Raw genomic sequence first — 19,806 nt, 5'->3', positions numbered from 1 at the left:
TGACCGAAGAGTCCTCAATTAAAGGTCTCCTTTGTTGGCATATCTGTGCCTTGGGTTGTGATTTTGATTTCGCTGTTGGTGATCGAGATGGATTGTAATGGAGGAAGAAAACACAGGATAGATGATGGGAAAGGATACATCATGGTCCAGATGTTCACCAGCTGTGATTACGTACTCATAATGGTCTAACGCATTGTGATACCATTGTGCTTTTTCATGAGATCAACTCTCACTGTGCCATGGTAGTCGGTCGAGAATGCAGGTACGTAACGCTGTAACCACAGAATCGGGCAGGTTACATCTGTACTGATTGCTTCTGCTTGGCGATAGTGGCTTTTGGATGCACGTGGGCTGTTGTTCCTCAATCACAGGTTCTTTGAGACTTGACGATGTTCTGATCGAACACAACGGGCAAAATGACAAAAGAAAACCCAATGCATGAGTAGGAAGTGATGGTCAACTTGACAGTCCGCCTAGTCGGGGGAAACCGCGGATGATTTCGGGTCAATCCTCTGCGCCTTCAGAATTTTACTGAGAACCAGGTACTTGGCACACAATGATGGTCTGGGCTACCACACATGTCCCAAGGTGTAGTAATCTCTATCGCGAAGAAATCGCGAGCTTGCAGAAACCATGTTATAGCGCGTAAAGCGGTTGTCAAACTATATATGCAGGTACTGGTAAAGATCACAGCCCTGGAAGATTAGAGGGGATAAAATTCAATGGGGAGTTCGAGAACAAATCTCTCATATGGGTCAAGCGTCATGTTGTAAACCGAATTGTATATAGGCAAAGTTCAGTCCAGTTCCTGTCCTCTTCCGCTTGATTCCGCATACCAGACTGAAACCCAGCTCACGGTGCAGACATCATCCAGATGTTATGTTCCACTGTACCCGACCATATCCTTGCAGTTGGAACCTTATCGATACCTGCACCGGCGCGCTTATAATGATGGGCGCGCTTCTTGTCCATTCCTCCCATAATCCACGTAGCTCGCAAGGATAGCGAGCACCGGTGCGATGACCGTCGTGGCTTTACTCCATATTTTCCCTGACGACAGGATTGACAAGTATGAGCTTCATCATTTTGTGTAAGCACGATTTCAATGTCGACGTAACCTTTCAGAAGACATCCTTCTTCGACATTGATAGAAGGGCCTACCGAACGGGCAATCTCCATGGCAACATCAGGCCTAGTCATATCTTAGACTCAAGGCGTGCCCAGTCCCAACAAACAACCCAGCCATGTTTCTCCCTCGAAACTGGCGGGCGAGGAACAAACCATAGTAAGGCTGGCAACCTTGTGGCAATGCGGATCTGGCGTTAAACACTAGAGCTTGCATCTCATGCAATACTCGATGGCCATCGTCTTGTGTGGCGGTTTTTAGCGAGTTTTAGCTGCTTTGAAGGCGTCTTTGCGGGTATAAACCTCGGTGTGTCACGCATATCCTGCGAATGGCAAGGAGATGCTGAGTGAAACAGCCATGTAACTCGTGCACAGCAGTGAGGTGCAATGCATGATGGATTGCCGCCTCACACAACCTTTTCGAAGAGCTTTTGAATGGGTTTCGCGGCCTAGACTTGGGTTAGTCAAGCTTTCACGTCACAAATCCACAGATCGAGACCAGATTCAAGCTACTCACATCAATGAATTTCTCCAAATCCTTGTCCAGATTGGCCAGATCGTCGCGTCGCTTTTTGTTATCGGCAATCAGTTTCTGTTTGCGCTTCTGCAACTCGACCCTTTGCTGCTCAAGCGCTTCTCGCTCGGTTCTCTCATGATTGATGCGCGCCACCATGAGGTCATTTTCATCATCATCAGCATGCTCGGGATGTAGAGCTAGGAACTCCTCGACAGGAATCAGAGGAAGCTTTTGATAGGTATGCCTGAAAGAAGCTTTTGTCAGCGAATCACTGTTACGCAGAACGACAACCAACAATGTTCAGAGGGTACTAACTCAAAGGACTCGCAAGCTGCGATTTCTCCCTCCAGATGTCTTTGTTCGTAGTAGAGATTTTGTAGTTGAAGATGGAGCACGTCGACCTCGTGGCGTACCTCTGCTGTTTGACCTTTCGTCTCACGCGCCTTGAAATGAGCAGACCGGTGTAGACCGCGGAGCTGGGCGATATTGGTGTTGAGCAGTTTCTGTTGCTTTGAGATTTCCGCCTGGGCTTCCAAAGGTAGAGGCCCGTTGCCTGCAGCATCAAGCGCTTCTTGGATGCGATCAATGAGAACCACGGCTTGCTCGCGCGCGGCTCTCGACGTGTCAAGAACCGTAACGAGCAGGGGATCGGTGATGGATCCGTCGGCGGCCATGGTAATCGTCAGTATCGTGGTTTCTGTCGGTCGGTTGCGATGGCAACGTTGAAGTTGCTGAAGCTGTGAATGGCACGAATCTCGATAAGAACACGACTTGGTAGGGCCAACTGTCGTGGAAATGTGTAAGCCAAGATTGATTTCAAACAGCCCGGTTTCGACTGACGACAATATTCGAGGGAGGGTGAATGCATTTACCAAGAGTGGTTTAACGGGCAGAGGTTAATGAGGTCGCCGCGTGGTTGATTAGCCACCATCAATCCTTCTGATTTCGCGGGGAAGATGATGTCGCTTGTGGGTTCTGGATGAAGCCATCTTTGACCGATTGATTTTCGCCATGGGCAGTAGAGGCAGGCATGAACAAAAGACACAAAGGCTTGGCGGACACTTCCCGTCGTTCGTTAGTGCGCGTTGGATCAGCGTCACAGGCTCGAAACAGCGCAGTTTGGGACTCCACAGAGGTGGGGATCTGAGCGCGGTAGGGCCGTATTCCCGCGACATTATTGGCCAGAGATCTTTACAGGTTTTCCCTGCTTGCGCTAGAACCATGTGCGGTTTAGGCGGTTCTAGGCGTTCCCCTTTCAGGAAGAGAACAAATGGAATGGTTCCTCCTGACGACCGCCAAATGCACCGCAATGATCGCCGCTCAATGAGATGCGACTGCCCATGAATGGCAGTTCACCAAAATGCCCCGCGGCTTCTCCATTGTCTCTCACCCATCACGGCCCATTTCGCCCTACCTGCGGGAGGGACTTCAGCCTGCAAAAGGAAGACGGAAAAAGGTAAAGAAGAAGGGAAGCCCGGTGGAAGAAGTTGTGGTCCATTACTACAGGAGCCCATCAAAACAGAACGCCGAGCAACGAAAAAGAGGCCGGCGGCTGGGCACGCTCGGCGCGCTCTGCGGGCGACTAATAGGATGAGACGGCGAGGGAAAAAGTGGAAGCCTTCCACTTCCCTGGAACTCTTGGGAGTCCGAGCCATTTCTCTTGACCCTTTCCATTCGGTGTCTCCTGTGTCCGTGGTTTCTTCCCGCTTTCCCATCTTGATCTCCACTCTGGTCTCCTTTCTAAAGTCTTGTTCTCGAAATCTTCTGCGTTGTTGTCTATAAAATCATTCAGAAGTTGCGCAGTCTACAGACGGTATTTGCAAAGAAGCGTCGTGCGTCGAGATACCTGCAAGTCAAACCGATCTACCAACCTAACCAGCTTGCAGTGCGGACCCACGCAAATTTTTGCCTTCTGGAAATCGTTGTCTTGTTTCCTCCGAGCAAATCGAAATCCCCTGAAGCGCGCGAAACCAGTGGTCAATCGGTACGGCTAGTACGCTTCCGTCGGAACTCAGAGCCCCTCCCGTCCCGACGTCCTTCCCACCTCTGTGGCAGACTTCGAACTTCGCCGACTCCTCTGTGTCACCACCATCGCTTCGGCTTCCGATACCGTGTCTTGACATCCTTCGTGCTGCACATGATAACAGCCTCACCGGTTGACGCCACGACTGTTCGAATCACGGGCCTGGATCACACAGCGTTTCGGGTAACGACCAGTCCGCACACGGCACTCGCCTCTTGCCAAACCTCGAGTAACCGACCGAACAACCGAACAACCGCACAACCATGGAGTGTGCTTCCCCCTTTTCCTTCGCCGCCCATGATGACAACACCGAGGCTCGGGCCTCGGGCGCAGCCAATGCCCCCGAAAGACCGGCCCTCCGGAATCGCCGGAAATCCCAGCTCAATGCCCGGCGGAAGTCGTTTGTCAACAGTATCGTGGATGGCGAAGAGGCCTTGCTGCTCAAGATGGATGCCTTCCTCGTCGAGCTAGAGAGCCGGCTGGAGTACTGGGAGAACTATGGAGAACTGACTCTCGACTCCTCGATTGAGGTGGCCCTGTCTACGCTGCAGGCCGTACGAACAAGATGTTCTCACGTTTCGGAGGAAGTGATGGGTGCCGGACGCAGACGTCTCCATGTTCTGGTCGAGACCCTAGAGACGAGCTATCACGAAGCCATGGCCGCCGCTGGATCGCTGAACGAAAAGGCCAAGGTCGGCATCGATCTGCTGGACGGATTGCTGGAAGATTTGGAGACCCAGGCCGCCAAGCTTCGTGAGAAGGGACTGGCCAATGCTGCCGAGAGTCTCATGGGCGAGGGCAAGAGAGTTATGGAGGAGGGTATTGAGAGGGCCATGCGTGCTGCCGAGAACCTTGAAGACCATATTCAGCGTGCCATTAATCAAGCGAGGGAGAAGGGCTTGATCAGCTACGAGGAGCTCCCAATCCCGTGGAGGATTAATCCCCATATTCAAAAAGGCTATCGGTTTTCCGAAAACAAGCTGGCCTGCATCAGGTCAGCTTTCACTTTCTCTAACGAGCTGATCAACATCTGGTCCCATGCCATAGGTCTCATTCTCGTCCTGGCCGTTGCTTTCTACTTCTACCCGACCAGCATCAACTTTTCGCAGAGCACCACGACCGATATCGTCATCGCCGCCATCTTCTTTTTCGCGGCTTGTCAATGCCTGGCCTGCAGCGTCATCTGGCATACCATGAACTCCGTCGCCGATGTCAATCTGATCTCCATGTTCGCCTGCGTCGACTACACCGGCATCTCGCTTCTCATCGCTGCTTCCATCATCACCACCGAATACACGGCCTTCTACTGCGAGCCCGTTAGCCGGTGGGTCTACATGATCGCGACAGCTTTCCTTGGTGTCGGCGGTGTTATCCTCCCGTGGCACCCTCGCTTTAACGGGCAGGATATGGCTTGGGTGAGAGTCGCTTTCTACATCGGTCTTTCCGCCAGCGGTTTCCTACCCATCTTCCAGATCTGGCTCACCCGCGGTGGCATGTCGGTGTGGGAGCACTACTCGCCTATACTCGAGTCGCTCTTCGTCTACTTCCTCGGTGCTCTCGTCTACGCCAGCAAGGTCCCTGAAAGGTGGTGCCCCGGCATGTTCGATTACGTTGGCGGCAGCCACAACCTCTGGCACATGGCTGTTCTCGGCGGCATCCTGTTTCACTACAATGCCATGCAGGAGTTCTTTTCTAATGCCTTCAGGCGCGCCCAGGATGCTTGCCCCATGTATTAGGTCTGATGACGGGGGAGAGAAAGGCCCCATAAGTTTCCATTGGGGTACCATTAGAATCCAGGTTCTTGCCGTTTTTTAGAACGAGAGCGGGCATATTTCCGATCACATATCGCTACGTCAATAAAGTCCATCGCTACAACAAACGCTCCGCCCCGAATCATACAGAGACAGCGAGTGAAAACAAAGGACTGGGGATGATAGGCGCATTCGCCAACACTCCAAGAACATGACTATCCTGATACTAGGTTTCCCCCATCTCGTCATTCCGCCATGACTCAGTCAACGTTGAACAGTCGACCAGTTCCATGGAATTCGCCATGACGGTGGCAGAACGGCAACATCTTGCCCAGCCTGGATGGGGAGATGAAGAATATCTTTGAGGCCAGGAAGCGGAAAATCAGTAGATGAAGGAAGTCGCATAGAGCATGGAGTAGCGCTATAGACGATGGTGATTGTGTCTTGAAAGTAATTTCTGTGCTGAAAAGCACGTACAATAAAGAAAACGAGAGCAAAGGGATAAAACGGGAACTGAAGAATAATAGGGCAACTGGTGCATAACAACAGCATTTAGGGCGCAGCGATACATGGTTTAATTTAGATTTTTATACGAGTTTTGGTGTATATGTGATGCCCGTGGCACAACGAAAGAACTGTAATGAGAGTGTTAATGCCAGTAGATGATCAATCCTGCATGTACACTAGACCGGTTCTATTGGGGGCTTTCTCTTAAGATATGCTGTACCAATGTTCTATTTAGAGTCATCTATCCGACGTTCGCTTTGAGCCAATTGCTAGTAAAGGCCTGATGAGTCTATACCTCTTCCCCTTACTTTCTTTCCAGCTCCCGTTTCCCTTTTGACCTGGGAATCCGCTATATCAACATCATTTTTCTATCTCCATTGTTTCTGGGGACTATGTCATCCTCTGGAAACCGCGACGAGCGTATTCTGCATTGGCTCCGCCTCGTGTCGACGTTTGACGATAAATGAGCGGCCATCACCCCCGCGAGGAGGAACTCCGATGGCTTGGGCAGTCAAGACATAATATATCCACATCCCACACTACACCTTGTATGCAAAACACCTGTTCCTAGGCCGCCAGTCTGTCGAAATGATAGAGGAATCAAACCACGCGATGCCAAGTTGTATTAGCAAGGTCAAGCTTGAGAGGACCGCGACTTCAAATTCCTACTGCAGAATTGAGGGGAATGCCAACTATCCGTCCGTCCCTTTCGCTGTATCTTCGCGGATGGAGCTGGCCCTTTCGAATCTCCAATCAGTTCTAAATCATCCCTTAACTGAACTTACTTCTCGAGTCTGAAACCAGGCAAGCGCTGCGAGCTCTTTTAGCTTATTTCATGAAGAGAGTTTCGCAAGCCCACGCTGGATGCGCCCACATAGTATACTCGGCGCGGCATTTACTGCCTATGCCAGCACTCAGCAACCCGCAAATTAAAAGGGACGAAACCCAGACAGCGGAGAGGCATGGCCGCTTCATCTGATCTTCGCCAGGTAGACCGTAGTTGTAAGAGCATTACTGCACGTTGTTTGGGCGAGTCAAGTTCGAGTGCAGGTTTACCACGCTTGGTGGCGCTCGACGCTTCGCGTCCATTTTCGCTCTCTGAATGTCTTTTATCCAATATGCTGCATGCATATGAATTTCTGGAAGTTCCATCACTTGGCATGAACCACGATTTCAGCATAGACATCGTCGGGTATCATTCGTATCACGGTCAAAGTGGTCCGCTTGATCAAATCAGCCTGAAGGGCAGGGAAAGATCGGAGGAGTTTGTTAGGACTGGGCAAGGACCAGCATGTCAGCATTTGAAAGCCCACTTTAGAAACGAGTTATCTATTGGAAGGATGTCATACCTAGGCGATTCCATGATCTTTGTGCGTATCATGATCAGCTGCGCAACGATGCACAAAATGTTGAGATGCGGACCGTATGCGAAGAGGAAGTCCCACAAGCGTAGGACCTCGGGCAGAGGTGGCGTGCATGCGCACAACGTCAGTACGGAGGGGAATGCATAGATCTCGGCGGAAAGGTTCTTGGACATCAGGTAGAGACTGAGTTTTGGATCCACGATCGATAACACCTTGTCAACCAACGCCAGCCCTTTGTGCACTCCGTCCATGGCGCCGCGAATATAGCCGGGTAACTCTTGCGTAAGAAGCTGGTGGAAGGCGACGAAGGCTTCGGCTTCGCTACGTGCAGCATACAAGAAAGGCGCGGCCAGCACGTTCATTCCTTGTACATAGGTACCCGGTTCAGAGGCGACACCACTGGCCTCGGAGCCTTCAGTGGTCAAGGTCAAGGCACGCGCTCGACTTTTCGATGCCGGCGACCCAGTGATGCTGTCGTGACCACTAGTTCCCGGACGACTTCCGGGTTCTGATGGCGCCGAGCGTCGCGAAAGACTGACAATGCTATGGTCTCGGGTTCGGTCTCCGCGGGCATCGTGTAACCTCCAGGCGACGGCGTTAAGTAATCGAATTAGACTGGCCTCGCTAACGCGGCGCCGAAAGAGAGGATCGGTCGTAAGTGTACGGAAAGTATCATTGCGGATTTTCGAGTAGGCAGGGGATGCGCCGCGATGAATGAGGGAAAGGTAGGTGTCGGTTTCGATGATTGGGGCGTCAAGCAGGATCAGCCATACGTATATGCGAAGGGAAGACTGTTTGGGATTGCTTGTTAGCGATTGCGCGCGCAAGCCAAAGCGCATTGATGAGGGCGAGTATGTGTCTCTTACCATGCCGTCGCTATCGGATTTGACGCCCTGATCGAGGATCTTGAGTCGTGTGCTTTCGAGCGCCGTATCAACATCGCCGTTCGGGGGGCCTTCGCGCAACAACTTCTCGAGGGACATAGTGCTGGCGGTGGATGAGCTTGTGCCGCGCATGGCGCGCCTATTTGCGGCTGCCATGGTGCTGTATTGTTGGCCTAATGGAATCGGGACAGGCGGGGCGTCACTGTTGGCGCGACCTCTTTGTGGTGTCGATCGATAGTTGAAACTTGCATGTCTAGTATGAGGCGAAGGCAGGCCTGGGAGTAGGCGATGTTGATGTTGGGGCTGCTGATGCGGTTGACGACGCGGTTGGGATTGCGGTTGCCCCTGGTGTTGCGGTTCCTGGTGCTGTTGCTGCTGCTGTTGTAACTGTAACCTCTGCTGGGAAATTAGGGACGGCTGAGGCAAGGCCTTTGCGCCGAGGCTGTGAGCCGATTGCAATCTCCTGAGCGACCTCTGACCATTGAGGGTACCACCAACCGACAAAGTCGCAGTTTCATTGCCAGCAGCAGGGGATGGGGGGGCGGGCTGTGGAGGCCCTGGCACTGGAGCGCCTGGCGCCGTCGACAACAACGGCATCGCGTTTGTGCCTGGATCTCTACCTCTAGCGCTGCCCGAGCTGGTGTTCTTTGTCGATAAGTTCATGGTGTCAAGTCGCAGATCGTGTGGCAAGATACTCTGGTATGGTGCTGAAGCTTATTGTCCGGCAAATAAGTTGGGATGTAACGTGGAAGATGTGAAGAGGGGAGTGCGGACCGCTGTTTGATTTTCGCCGTGCCTGGTTGCGCCTCGTTCCTACCTTGGCCGGGCACCAAGGTTTGTTCCAAGATTGCGGTTGGGCGTGCCAGAGAGGTTGGAGTGGTTGGGTGTTGCAGTTCGCAGCATTGACAAGTTGACGTGGGAAGCGAACCTCCTTATTGGCGACCTGGAACTGGCACCTCAGATGGGCGAGCAGGGCGAGTTACGTTACGGTTCGAGGTGAGTACACTACGCAGTACGCACGAAGCACGTTCCACGCAAGGTACCCGACGTATGCCTGGAGTATTTTCCAGCTGAACTGCGGGTGGTTCGCCGATGTGGTGTCACCAACCCAATACTTGAAATTGGGACGCTGGGTGAAGTCTGGGACTACGAGAGCTCTTCAAAATGACTATACGAGGAACCTACAATGTCTGCGCCTCGTAGTCGGTATAGGAAAATAGGATACCTAGGCCATCATGCCCGCAACGGTTCATAGCAACTATAGTACACTACACTACAAGGAGGCCAAGACGGTGTGGGGTAAGATCCGCGTAGTGCAAGGCCATGGTTTACCTATAATTAGATACATCGATGTTGCTGAGATGGGGCTGTTGTGGTGTACACTAGGTACATGCGTAGCGTAGTTCGTTGGTGATATACACTACATCGGTAGCATGAATATACATACAATTGTGTTGACTGGCGGGGGGTTCGGTCGGTATGTGTTCGGGTCTACAGGAACGATGGCCCACCTCGGACGACAGCAGATCAGGCACTTCACCTCCTGTCCTTTCTGTCACAGCAGGGGCGGATGTTTATCTTCGAGCCAACAGTTGTTGAGGCTCTCGCTTGTGTATCATTTCACTGGTCCTGTCTCGAAGTCCCGTCTTGCCCCAGGCCATCTTGAACTGTGCCAATCGCGAGGGCTGGCTTTGTTTTCCATCCAATGCCAGGATGCGCAGGTAATAACCCTAACCCTGCAATTGCTCCTAAGTTTGCTTCCGATTGACATTCCGCGTGCAGCGTTCCTTGCGTTGACCAGTCGCCACCTTATCGGCTTATCGAGCTCGACTTCCTGAACCGGACGGGTGCTAACATGCTATTGGTCAGCACACAGCGGACCGTTTTTGATCCGATAACGTCATCTTGACAGGCGGCGGATGTGAGCGAGGCTGCGGATTAACTCTGCTCGGAATTTTAAGCCGAGAGCCCTGGGCTTTCCTCAGTTTCTGGCCCAATCCAGCTCACTGTGCGTTACTGCCAAGGACGAAGCCCTCATGGAGTGAGGTCTGGCCGTACAAGTCACCGCACAATATGATTCAGCACAAGTGTGCCAACAATTCGCGTAGACCGTTGCTCTACACTAGAGAAGAGGTCTTCCTATATCTTTCACACGATGAAATTTATCCGCTTGTTTTTCTGTCCATATGTAGATGAACCATCTCCCAACGCAATAGGTTTCAAGATGGAGCTGGGTGAAGGTTCAGGGCGACCGTTGTTTTTCCCAAGGTCGGAACCAGCCGAGTGGCCATCGTACCTCGAGCATCCATACCTACCTAGTGTACAAAGACTTGCGCTGTGAAGAACTTCCGGCCAGTTAATTACCAGGGGCCTGATCGGCTCGCGTGACCGTAACCTCTAAAACGTAACCTTTTTGCCAGATGAGTAACTTCTGTGTGGAGTGCCAGTTATAGGGATTTGGGGCTCGTACCTAAATTTTAGTGTGTGGAATTAACTAAGACCGACTAATCCAAACAAAATATAATCTACTAGAGTACCTTAAAAGTTACTAGGATAATTCAAACTATTACTATAGACTACTACTATAGATTGTACTACTATATAAAAAGAGAGGGGTTGTAATCCTTTTTTAATGTTGAGGCTCTGTTGTAGATTTTGAAGTAATAATCCGTAATATATTAATATCGACTATAAGTAGCTAGTACAATAGTTAATAGTTTGTCTAATAGTCCGTTAAGGAGGACTATATTTAATATAATTCTTAATATAAGCTATCCCTATATTCCTAATAGTAGCGGTATAGGGGATCCTAATTATTGCAATATAGGAATTTTTAATATAGGAATCTACTATATATAGATTTTTCGCTACCTTAGTATAAGATATAGCTATTGCCTCTTATTAGTAATTACCTAGTTACTATATATAGTATAACTACGCCGTCGTCCCTAATATCTACTAACCGTCCGCTACCCCGCTAGTGTATAATATAGAATATTATCGATAATTATATAGAATATAACTTTCCTAGCGTACCTATTTTCTTTAACGAGATTACGCTTTCAATAATTAATATTCTTTACCCGCTTAATTCCTAAGCGAGACCTATTAGAGTCGATAATAATAATAATAATAATGTAGTAGATATAGGGGGCGAAGTACCGAAGCGGTTTTAGTTATTTAATAATAAAGAGGTAATTAGTTAATAATTTAATTAAAAAAAGAAAACTAGTAATTCGACTATAAATTAGGGATTGTATTATTAATCTTTTAAAGTATATTATTAATTTATTCTTATTATTAGAGACTCTTATTTAGGTAGGTTCTTAATTATAATAAAGGAGAGTAAAAGTTTTAAGTGTAATTAATATAAATAGTAAGTAATAGTATTAACCGATTAAGTTTATAAAAATAACGATTCTAATTAGGTTATTATATAGGAGATATATTAAAGTGTGTTTACCCGTTTTAAAATGCGTATTAAGTACGTAAAGTAGATAGTTGAAGGTCGTACTAGTACGTCCTTTAATTATAAGATTAATAAAATTTAATATTCTAATATATATTAGGAATCCTTTATTAAAGAGTTTAGTAACGAAGGTAGTTAAATGAAATTAAGCGTATACGTACTTAGTAATACCGATGGTTATTTTATTTTAATAAGTATCTTTATAAACGAGTAGGTAATTAGGTTATTTATTTGGTTAATATACGCTATAATTAATAATAATAATAAAAATGTACTATTATTTCCCCTACTTTATTAATACTATAAAATAACTATTATTAAAAGGAAGGAAGTCCGCGCGGAGAGGGCGCGAGAGAAGCGGGTAGTAAAGTACGTTTTACAATAGAAGGCTACTAACCCCAATTTCTAAAGTAATAAAGATAGTAGCGATAAACCGGAGGAGGAGGAGGGTAGTAGGTTTTAAATTTTATCCTATATTATATCGATATAACCAATTAAGAAAGTATCCGTTAAGTAAGGCAGCGCCCTAATTATAAAGTCTATTAGCAAAGTAATTAAATTAATTAGTAACGTAAAACTAATCGGCGCAATTAATATTAAAACGGCGGTATTAAATTTCTAAATTAATTTTACAAAGGATTTATTACTAGAGATAATTATTAATATATCTTAAAAATTAATAAAGGAGGAAGCTATCTTATAGAACGCGATAGATAATAAGTTTAAACCCATTAAATTAAGGCAATTAATAAAAGTAGTCAAATTCGAGAGGAGGGCGTACAGTAGCGACTATAACGAATAGAGTAAAGTAGAGTAGAGTAGAATAGAGGGGGTTAATTACTTATACCCAAAAATATTAAAAATCCTAAAATTTCTATTAAATTCAAAAAGTCGGATTTTTAATATATTAATATACAATTAGGGTCTACGAGAACTACTTCCCCGGATTGTTTGTAGATGTTTACTACTTCTAATAGCCTATACACTTTTAATATAGCGTATTATATTAATCTAAAAACTTTAGCGTCCATTAACTCTTGTCTTGGTAGGGCAAACTAATATTATAATCCTTTTATATTCTAACGCTCTCTAGTATATCTCTTTATAAATTAAAAAATTAAAATTTAGAAGTAAACTATCAGCACTTTATATACTTTTAATTAATTAATAGATTAATTCAAATTTACTCTCTTTTATACTCTTACCCTCTCCTTCCCCTCCTTTAAAGATATTATTACTATAGCTTCTATAACCCATTTGCAATTTAAACTCGCATAGCGATAGGATTATTAAAAAAGTATTTATTAGTACGTCTTTTTACTAATACCAACAATTAAATAAATAATTCCTCCTCCTCTTTTATTAATTAATAGTATTAATAATAAATAAAATTATATAATCCTATTACAATATATATAAAGTCGATTTACGTACTAATAAGGTACTCGGGCGCCGACTCTCGTATTAATTTTACTATCCTCTTCAACCAACCGAACGCTTACTCAACTAATATATAATTTATACTATACTTCAAATTATATAACTCCTTCTTTATTGTCGGCTACTTATTACCCGGGGCATCCCTCCAATCTTAGAGATAGTATTATACTACCGGGAATAGAATTAAAATACCTCTCTATTAATTAAAGCCTACATCGATTAAATAAAATCGCTTAAGGAATATCTTAAACCTATAGAATAAAGCAATACGAAGTAGTTTCGCGTTTTATATCGACCCTTCTACGCCGGCTAATATATATAAGAAGGCGCTATTAAATTGTATTATAGTAAATATATTCTAAAAAATAAATCCCTTTCTATTATACTAATAGTTTTAGTCCTTCATTAGCACCTTAACATAAATATAAATACTATTAATAGTACCAATTATACTACTAAACCGCTAGTTACCTACAACGAATTCGATCTTTAGCGCTATGTAATTATTATTTAATTAAATTATAAATTCGGTATAAAGTTTAATAAAGACTAATATTATTTAGGTAACGATATTCGAAACCGTCGATTAGGCTATTAAGAAGTAGTAAGTTGCTTACTATTAAATTTCGTTAAATACAATAATTTAAACGAAGATTATTAATTTAAATTTAACAGTCTAATATTTAGTATTACGTATATTACTACTTTCTTTTATCTACCTTACTAAAGCTATAAATTCTACTTTTATTATACGAAAAAACTTAAAAAATTACTTATTATAACTATTTAATAAGTATTATACCTTAGCAATACTAGCTTCTAGGCTACCTTTATTAATAATCTTAGGGTCGTCGCCTTACCTCCCTCCTATTAAGGCAATAGTAGTAGCAATAATATAAATTGCAATAAATAGTATAATTCTCCTTTAGTAAACTTCCTCCTCCCCCCCCTTATCCTTATCCTCTATTATTTAAGTATATTCTTTATTTCCTACTATTATTACTAACGTAAGTTTAATACAATCAGTTACTCTACTACATCTCCTATATAAATTACTACTATTAGTTAATAATATAGCCTATATTTGTAATAATATATATAAGCGGTCGTATAATTACGTAATATAATTAAAAATCCCTATAGTTAGTATAATATTATACTATAAACTATTATTAAATTATCTACCTCCTAACCGCTCTATAATAATTATATCTATTTTAAAGAGGTTACGGGTTATGTAGAATACCTTGAAAGTACTTTATATAACCTCTTTAATAAATAGGGCGGTAGATATATAAATAGGGGTATTTATACTGCTTCTAGCGCGCGATAATTAGTCGCTATACTTTATAGGGATTGGCTTACCGCTACTAATGCGCCTTTGACTTATTATTACGCTGGTATAAAGAGATTTTAAAAAAAGGTTACGTATCTACTTTGTACAAAACGTAACCTCCTTCTAGATCCATTTGTATGGATTTTGCCTGCATATATAGGGATATTTGGATCTATATCCAGGTCTTGGCTTATGTATAACCTAAAAGGTTATGGTTATGCGGTTACGGTTACGCGAGCCGATTAGGCCCTAGAAGTATACAGAGCTGAATACCAAGCTTGACAATTTCATGTTTATTGAAATAGTGTTCATGATGGTTGTCGATTGTGATTGCGACACATTTTGAGGAAAAAGAAAGGAGAAAAAACATCCCCTCTAATGCTTTTGTAAGCAAGTCTTGGGGTTGCGTTGGATGTGGACGATCGGGAGCTAGGCACTTGTCACCGGCACAGGAACGTCCAACGGGAAGCTCACACTCGATCGACAAGCTTTGCGGCTGCAATTGCACCATCGATGGTCAAAGTTGCGTCTTCGCCTCTTGCAGCCGGCCCCTCCTTTCGAGGCTTCCACACAGTGTACGTACTCTTGACATCCAGAACCCCCCAGCTCTGACAAACTCCCATGATCCATCACCATTTCCACGATCGCACATCTCCATGTTGTCACCCATTCTGGCACTTCTGGAAGGTTACATCTTGCATGGTTGTTGCTGATGGCCTCCGTGGGGTGCAGTGCAAGTGTCTCTTCCCGTCGTCTTTTACATCATCCCGCTGTGTGACCATGACATCCGGTGACCGGGGCACATATATAGACGTGCGGAAGCCCAACTGCACGTAAAGCTTCCATCCTTCCGCATGTCCTATTGGTGGGAAGACGTTCGATGTCCACGCTTAATCATCAACCGTTTGGTATGCCTGTATGCTAAAGCAAACACTGGTGTGATGAGGGACTATTATTTCCATGGGAGGGAGATATCGATGAACATTATGTTAAAATCTCCGAGCAGACTGTCCCATGTGCGGGAGAGCGGGAGCTCCCACAAGCAGAATCCTCCCCGCAAACCTAGCGCGGTGAGAGTTGAGATGACCACTTTCAATCATCTTGATGTCTCAACTACCGGCGTCTCCCTTCTCCCGAGCACCGCCCGCGGAGACTTGGCAAACAGAAGACCGGTCTCTCCTGAGGTTGGCATGCCAAATACAACCACTGGTACAGTGGCTGGAGTGGAAATCGGCAGCGGAACCGCGAGCAAAGCGTGTATAACCTTTTCGATACTAGAGTTGAAAGGGCAAAGGCCGATCACGTCATCATGGAAGTGCCCACCTTTCTACGCCTCCTGAACTCCGCTTCCCTGCACTTTCTGCCTCTTCTGCAGCTGTGAGCGTTAGTAAACAGATTCCGGGCACTTTCTTCCCTGCCTCACCCCGGCCCCCCACACCCCGGTTCCTTGGGTGACGCCGCAATGCCGCCTGTGTCGGCTTTTTCCTAGTATAGCTTTACTTGCCCTTTTATAATTTTCCATGTTCCTGTTTTTGCTTCCCCTTACACTATTCGAATCATACCTTGTTTAACGGCGGTGGTCTACATCATCTCATCTGGCCCTTTGGTGCCATATCCAGCCTTTAGGCATACCGTATAGCGCGATCTTCAACATCGTCCTAGACTTCTCGACTTCGACTGGTTGCACTTTCTCTCTCAACGAGTCTCGAGCGCAACTATAGACTTTTACATTTTACGACACACATAAACGACGTTCTTTTCCCCTTGGATATTTTTCCGGATCAAGCATCTTTGAGAACAACCTCCACTCCAACCTTGGTCGATGCAACACATATTTGGCAAGCTAGGATCACCTTGATACAGCCGATATCAGCACGGACTATATCTTGAATCAGTCTGACGGCTTCAGGCATCATCCTCTTGTCAATAATCATCCCCATCGTTCTATCAGAAGGACCAAGCCGTCAACATGTCTACGGCTTGGGGGAAGGCCGGGCGCATCACAGCCAAAGCACTTGGCATCAAACTCCAAGACAAAGACCCATACGATGAGGTTACTCGGGGCGAGTCCATCGTATCCAACCATACAACCAGTACCTTCGTGGAAGAACCACCTCATACAGTCGAGTTCCTGAGGGAAGTTATCCCTTCTGGACGGCAGTTGGGGGACTACGCTCTTTCCCTCTTCCCCTTCACATCTTGGATTGGTCACTATAACCTACAATGGCTCCTAGGCGACCTTGTAGCCGGTAAGATCACACATCTCTTGTCCGTGTGCTTTTCAGACTCAGTATAGCTTACTCCTCGCCCAGGTATTACTATCGGTGCCATTGTCATTCCACAGGGCATGGCTTATGCTCAGCTTGCCAACCTTGAACCCCAGTTTGGTCTATACTCGTCATTCATGGGCGTCTTGGTCTACTGGTTCTTTGCTACTTCGAAAGATATTACGATTGGCCCCGTCGCTGTCCTTTCCTCGCTGACCGGCGATATCGTTGCCAACGTCATGGCCGAGCTTCCCAACGTTCCGGGCCATGTTATCGCTTCTGCTCTGTCTATCCTCGCCGGCGCTGTTGTGCTCTTCATTGGCCTGATTCGGTGCGGCTGGATTGTCGACATTATCTCGCTTACTTCTCTTTCGGCATTCATGACCGGCTCGGCCCTCAACATTGCCGTCGGACAGCTCCCGACCTTGATGGGCATCAAGGGCTTCTCAACCAGAGATCCGGCGTATCTTGTCTTCATCCACACCTTGCAAGGCTTGCCTCGTACCAAGCTGGATGCTGCAATGGGCTTGACAGCACTTTTCATGCTTTACGGTATCCGGTCGCTTTGCAACTATATTGCCAAGCGTTGGCCGCAACACCAGCGAGTGGCCTTCTTCCTTTCGACATTGAGAACCGTGTTTGTGATTCTCTTGTACACCATGATCAGTTGGTTGGCCAACAAGGACCTTCCCAGAGGAACTTCGAAGTTCAAGATTCTTTTTGACGTTCCCAGAGGTATTTTCCACTCACATAATTTCCATCAATGTGCCAGTACTGACTACGTTCAATAGGTTTCAGGAATGCTGCTGTTCCTGTGCTCGATAAGACACTCGCAAGCAAGCTTGCTGGTTCTCTTCCTGCCACTGTCATTGTCTTGTTGATCGAGCACATCGCCATTGCAAAGTCGTTCGGCCGTATCAACAACTACACTATCGACCCTTCCCAGGAAATGGTGGCCATTGGTGTCACTAACATGCTGGGCCCCTTCCTTGGTGCCTATGCTGCAACCGGCTCGTTCAGTCGTACCGCCGTCAAGTCTAAGGCGGGCGTGCGTACGCCCTTTGCCGGCGTCATCACTGCCATCGTAGTGTTGCTGGCTATTTACGCCTTGCCTGCCGTGTTCTACTACATCCCGAACGCAGCTCTAGCTGCCGTCATTATCCATGCTGTCGGCGATTTGATCACACCCCCCAACACCGTCTACCAGTTCTGGCTCGTCTCGCCCCTCGAAGTTATCATCTTCTTCGTCGGTGTTTTTGTCACCATCTTCTCCTCCATCGAGAATGGTATCTACTGCACAGTCTGCCTGTCTTTCGCCGTGCTCCTCTTCCGCATTCTCAAGGCCCAGGGCCGCTTCCTCGGCCGCGTCAAGGTTCACTCCGTTCTTGGCGACCACGTCATCGGTGACGATCCCAGGAAGCCCGTGGATGGAGGTTACGGCACCTTCGCCGGCAGTGGCTCATCAGATGCTCCCTACCGCAACATCTTCCTCCCCCTCACGCACGCGGACGGCTCCAATCCGGAAATTGAATTGGACAACCCTTACCCAGGCATCTTCATCTACCGCTTCTCCGAAGGCTTCAACTACCCCAACGCCAGCCATACACTCGAGTACATGGTCCGGTACATCCACCAGAACACGCGCCGCACCACGCTCTCGCACTTTGACCGGCCCGGCGACCGACCCTGGAACGACCCCGGCCCCTCCAGACGTAAGCTCAAGGCCGCCACGCGTGCCGGTATCGACTCCAACGAAGTCGGCGTCAACTTGCAACTCCCCACCCTCAAGGCCATCATCCTCGACTTCAGCTCCGTCAACAACATCGACATCACCTCGGTCCAACAGCTCATAGACGTGCGCAACCAGCTCGACCGGTACGCGAGCCCGGACGTCGTTGACTGGCACGTCGCTTGCATCAGCAACCGCTGGACCAAGCGCGCCCTTGTCTCCGCCGGCTTTGGATACCCCTCAACTCTGCCGGACGGCCAGATCCGCAGATGGAAGTCCATCTTTAGCGTGGCCGAGATAGGGGGCGAGCAGAGCGCTGCTGCCACAGCAGAGCAGGAGGTCAACGAGAAGGAATTCGGCCCTACCTTGTCCTCCCGCGGACGTGCTGCTCAACAACACCAACGTGGCTCGTCGATGGATATCGAATCCGGCTCCAACACCGATGACGCCGAAGCCGCAGGCAACCTCAAGGCCACGGCCTCGGGCTCCGAAAGGATACCCGCTGCTGCTGCTGCCGCCGCTCGCTCGCGGTTCGGTGGTGGCCGCACCGTGGCCGTGCACGGCATTAACAGGCCGCTGTTTCACGTCGACTTGACGAGTGCGTTGCAGAGCGCCATCGCCAATGTGGAGGCTAGGGCGGAGTTTACTGCTGCTACTAAGTCTTCTATCAAGGGCATGGAACATCTTGCTGGGCCCACGCCTACGTCTCAGAGTCAAGAGAACTTTCAGGGCGGCAACACTTCCGATGGATCGGTGACGACGAACTTGAAGCCGACGCCGGGAGCGTCGCTTCCTCCTTATGACATGGTTGATCCTCAAAAGGAAGGCTCGTCATCGGCATGATTTATGGAGCGGATGAGCGGAGTATGCTTTTTCTTTTATTTTTCCTTCTCTAACGGTTTTTTTTTCTTTTATTTTTTTTCCTCTTGGGTTGTTTTGAGTGTCGAAAAAAATGATGATGCATTGAAAGCAAGCGTTGACTACTAGAATTTAAGTCATTTACGGGGGGCGGCAAAATGGGTCAGGATTATACCTAATGTGGCTCGGATCATGGGTTTTCAAGGGGATCACGGGTAGACTCCGAACTGGTCTGGATGTTGCTGGCATTTTTGTGGTTCACGGTCTAAAATACCCCTTTGCAGTTGCATGTTTTGGTTTTGTATATACCATTATCTTACACCGATATAGAGAGAAAGATATAGAGGACTGTCAGGACATGTGATGATAAACCAGTGCAATATCTACCCAATATCTACCATGTGTTGCTCCGAGTCATGGCTGGTGGTAATGATTTGAAATAACGGAGAGTTGGGTACTCGCGTCTATCAATCTGAATAAACCAAGTTCAAGCTTTCCAAAGTCCGTTGCTGTTCGCCTGCTTTTCCGCATACATC

The 19,806-nt window shown here is 47.2% G+C and overlaps 4 protein-coding genes across 5 annotated transcripts; 2 read left to right on the top strand and 2 right to left on the bottom strand.

Annotated features, from left to right (window-relative positions):
• Positions 1 to 608: 608 nt before the first annotated feature.
• On the bottom strand, positions 609 to 2,691 carry NCU03239 (hypothetical protein). The gene is made up of 4 exons (XM_960246.2): positions 2,515 to 2,691; positions 1,958 to 2,426; positions 1,643 to 1,886; positions 609 to 1,574 (listed from the first exon to the last, which is right to left on the bottom strand). The coding sequence occupies exons 2-4, from the start codon at positions 2,314 to 2,316 to the stop codon at positions 1,533 to 1,535; spliced, it is 645 nt and encodes a 214-aa protein (XP_965339.1). The 5' UTR covers positions 2,317 to 2,426; positions 2,515 to 2,691; the 3' UTR covers positions 609 to 1,532.
• A 507-nt stretch (positions 2,692 to 3,198) lies between these two features.
• On the top strand, positions 3,199 to 6,118 carry NCU03238. Of its 2 annotated transcripts, XM_011394820.1 has the most exons (2): positions 3,199 to 3,474; positions 3,529 to 6,118. In XM_011394820.1, the coding sequence occupies exon 2, from the start codon at positions 3,929 to 3,931 to the stop codon at positions 5,399 to 5,401; it is 1,473 nt and encodes a 490-aa protein (XP_011393122.1). In that variant the 5' UTR covers positions 3,199 to 3,474; positions 3,529 to 3,928; the 3' UTR covers positions 5,402 to 6,118. The 2 variants fall into 2 exon arrangements, with proteins under 2 accessions (XP_011393122.1, XP_011393121.1); XM_011394819.1 differs by having other exon boundaries at positions 3,284 to 6,021.
• Positions 6,098 to 9,301, bottom strand: NCU03237 (mitotic check point protein). The gene is made up of 3 exons (XM_960244.2): positions 8,154 to 9,301; positions 7,273 to 8,078; positions 6,098 to 7,198 (listed from the first exon to the last, which is right to left on the bottom strand). The coding sequence occupies exons 1-3, from the start codon at positions 8,832 to 8,834 to the stop codon at positions 7,075 to 7,077; spliced, it is 1,611 nt and encodes a 536-aa protein (XP_965337.1). The 5' UTR covers positions 8,835 to 9,301; the 3' UTR covers positions 6,098 to 7,074.
• A 6,660-nt stretch (positions 9,302 to 15,961) lies between these two features.
• Positions 15,962 to 19,643, top strand: NCU03235 (sulfate permease II). Its single transcript, XM_960242.2, has 3 exons — positions 15,962 to 16,665; positions 16,729 to 17,418; positions 17,475 to 19,643. Exons 1-3 carry the CDS (start codon positions 16,386 to 16,388, stop codon positions 19,253 to 19,255), a joined length of 2,751 nt encoding a protein of 916 aa, XP_965335.1. The 5' UTR covers positions 15,962 to 16,385; the 3' UTR covers positions 19,256 to 19,643.
• The last annotated feature ends 163 nt before the right edge of the window (positions 19,644 to 19,806 follow it).

Source organism: Neurospora crassa, linkage group I (assembly GCF_000182925.2).
Source record: "Neurospora crassa OR74A linkage group I, whole genome shotgun sequence".
NCBI lineage: Eukaryota > Fungi > Ascomycota > Sordariomycetes > Sordariales > Sordariaceae > Neurospora > Neurospora crassa.
Note: the sequence above shows the minus strand (reverse complement) of the source record. Positions and strands in the feature narration are given on the sequence as shown.

Coding starts and splice junctions, on each gene's coding strand:
- NCU03235 (XM_960242.2), top strand. CDS start 16,386: ATGTCTACGGCTTGGGGGAAGGCCGGGCGCATCACAGCCAAAGCACTT. Junction 16,666..16,728: donor CCTAGGCGACCTTGTAGCCG/GTAAGATCACAC, acceptor CTCCTCGCCCAG/GTATTACTATCGGTGCCATT. Junction 17,419..17,474: donor TCTTTTTGACGTTCCCAGAG/GTATTTTCCACT, acceptor TACGTTCAATAG/GTTTCAGGAATGCTGCTGTT.
- NCU03239 (XM_960246.2), bottom strand. CDS start 2,316: ATGGCCGCCGACGGATCCATCACCGATCCCCTGCTCGTTACGGTTCTT. Junction 1,887..1,957: donor GCAGCTTGCGAGTCCTTTGA/GTTAGTACCCTC, acceptor AGCTTCTTTCAG/GCATACCTATCAAAAGCTTC. Junction 1,575..1,642: donor ATTTGGAGAAATTCATTGAT/GTGAGTAGCTTG, acceptor ACCCAAGTCTAG/GCCGCGAAACCCATTCAAAA.
- NCU03238 (XM_011394820.1), top strand. CDS start 3,929: ATGGAGTGTGCTTCCCCCTTTTCCTTCGCCGCCCATGATGACAACACC.
- NCU03237 (XM_960244.2), bottom strand. CDS start 8,834: ATGAACTTATCGACAAAGAACACCAGCTCGGGCAGCGCTAGAGGTAGA. Junction 8,079..8,153: donor AATCCGATAGCGACGGCATG/GTAAGAGACACA, acceptor AATCCCAAACAG/TCTTCCCTTCGCATATACGT. Junction 7,199..7,272: donor AAGATCATGGAATCGCCTAG/GTATGACATCCT, acceptor GTCCTTGCCCAG/TCCTAACAAACTCCTCCGAT.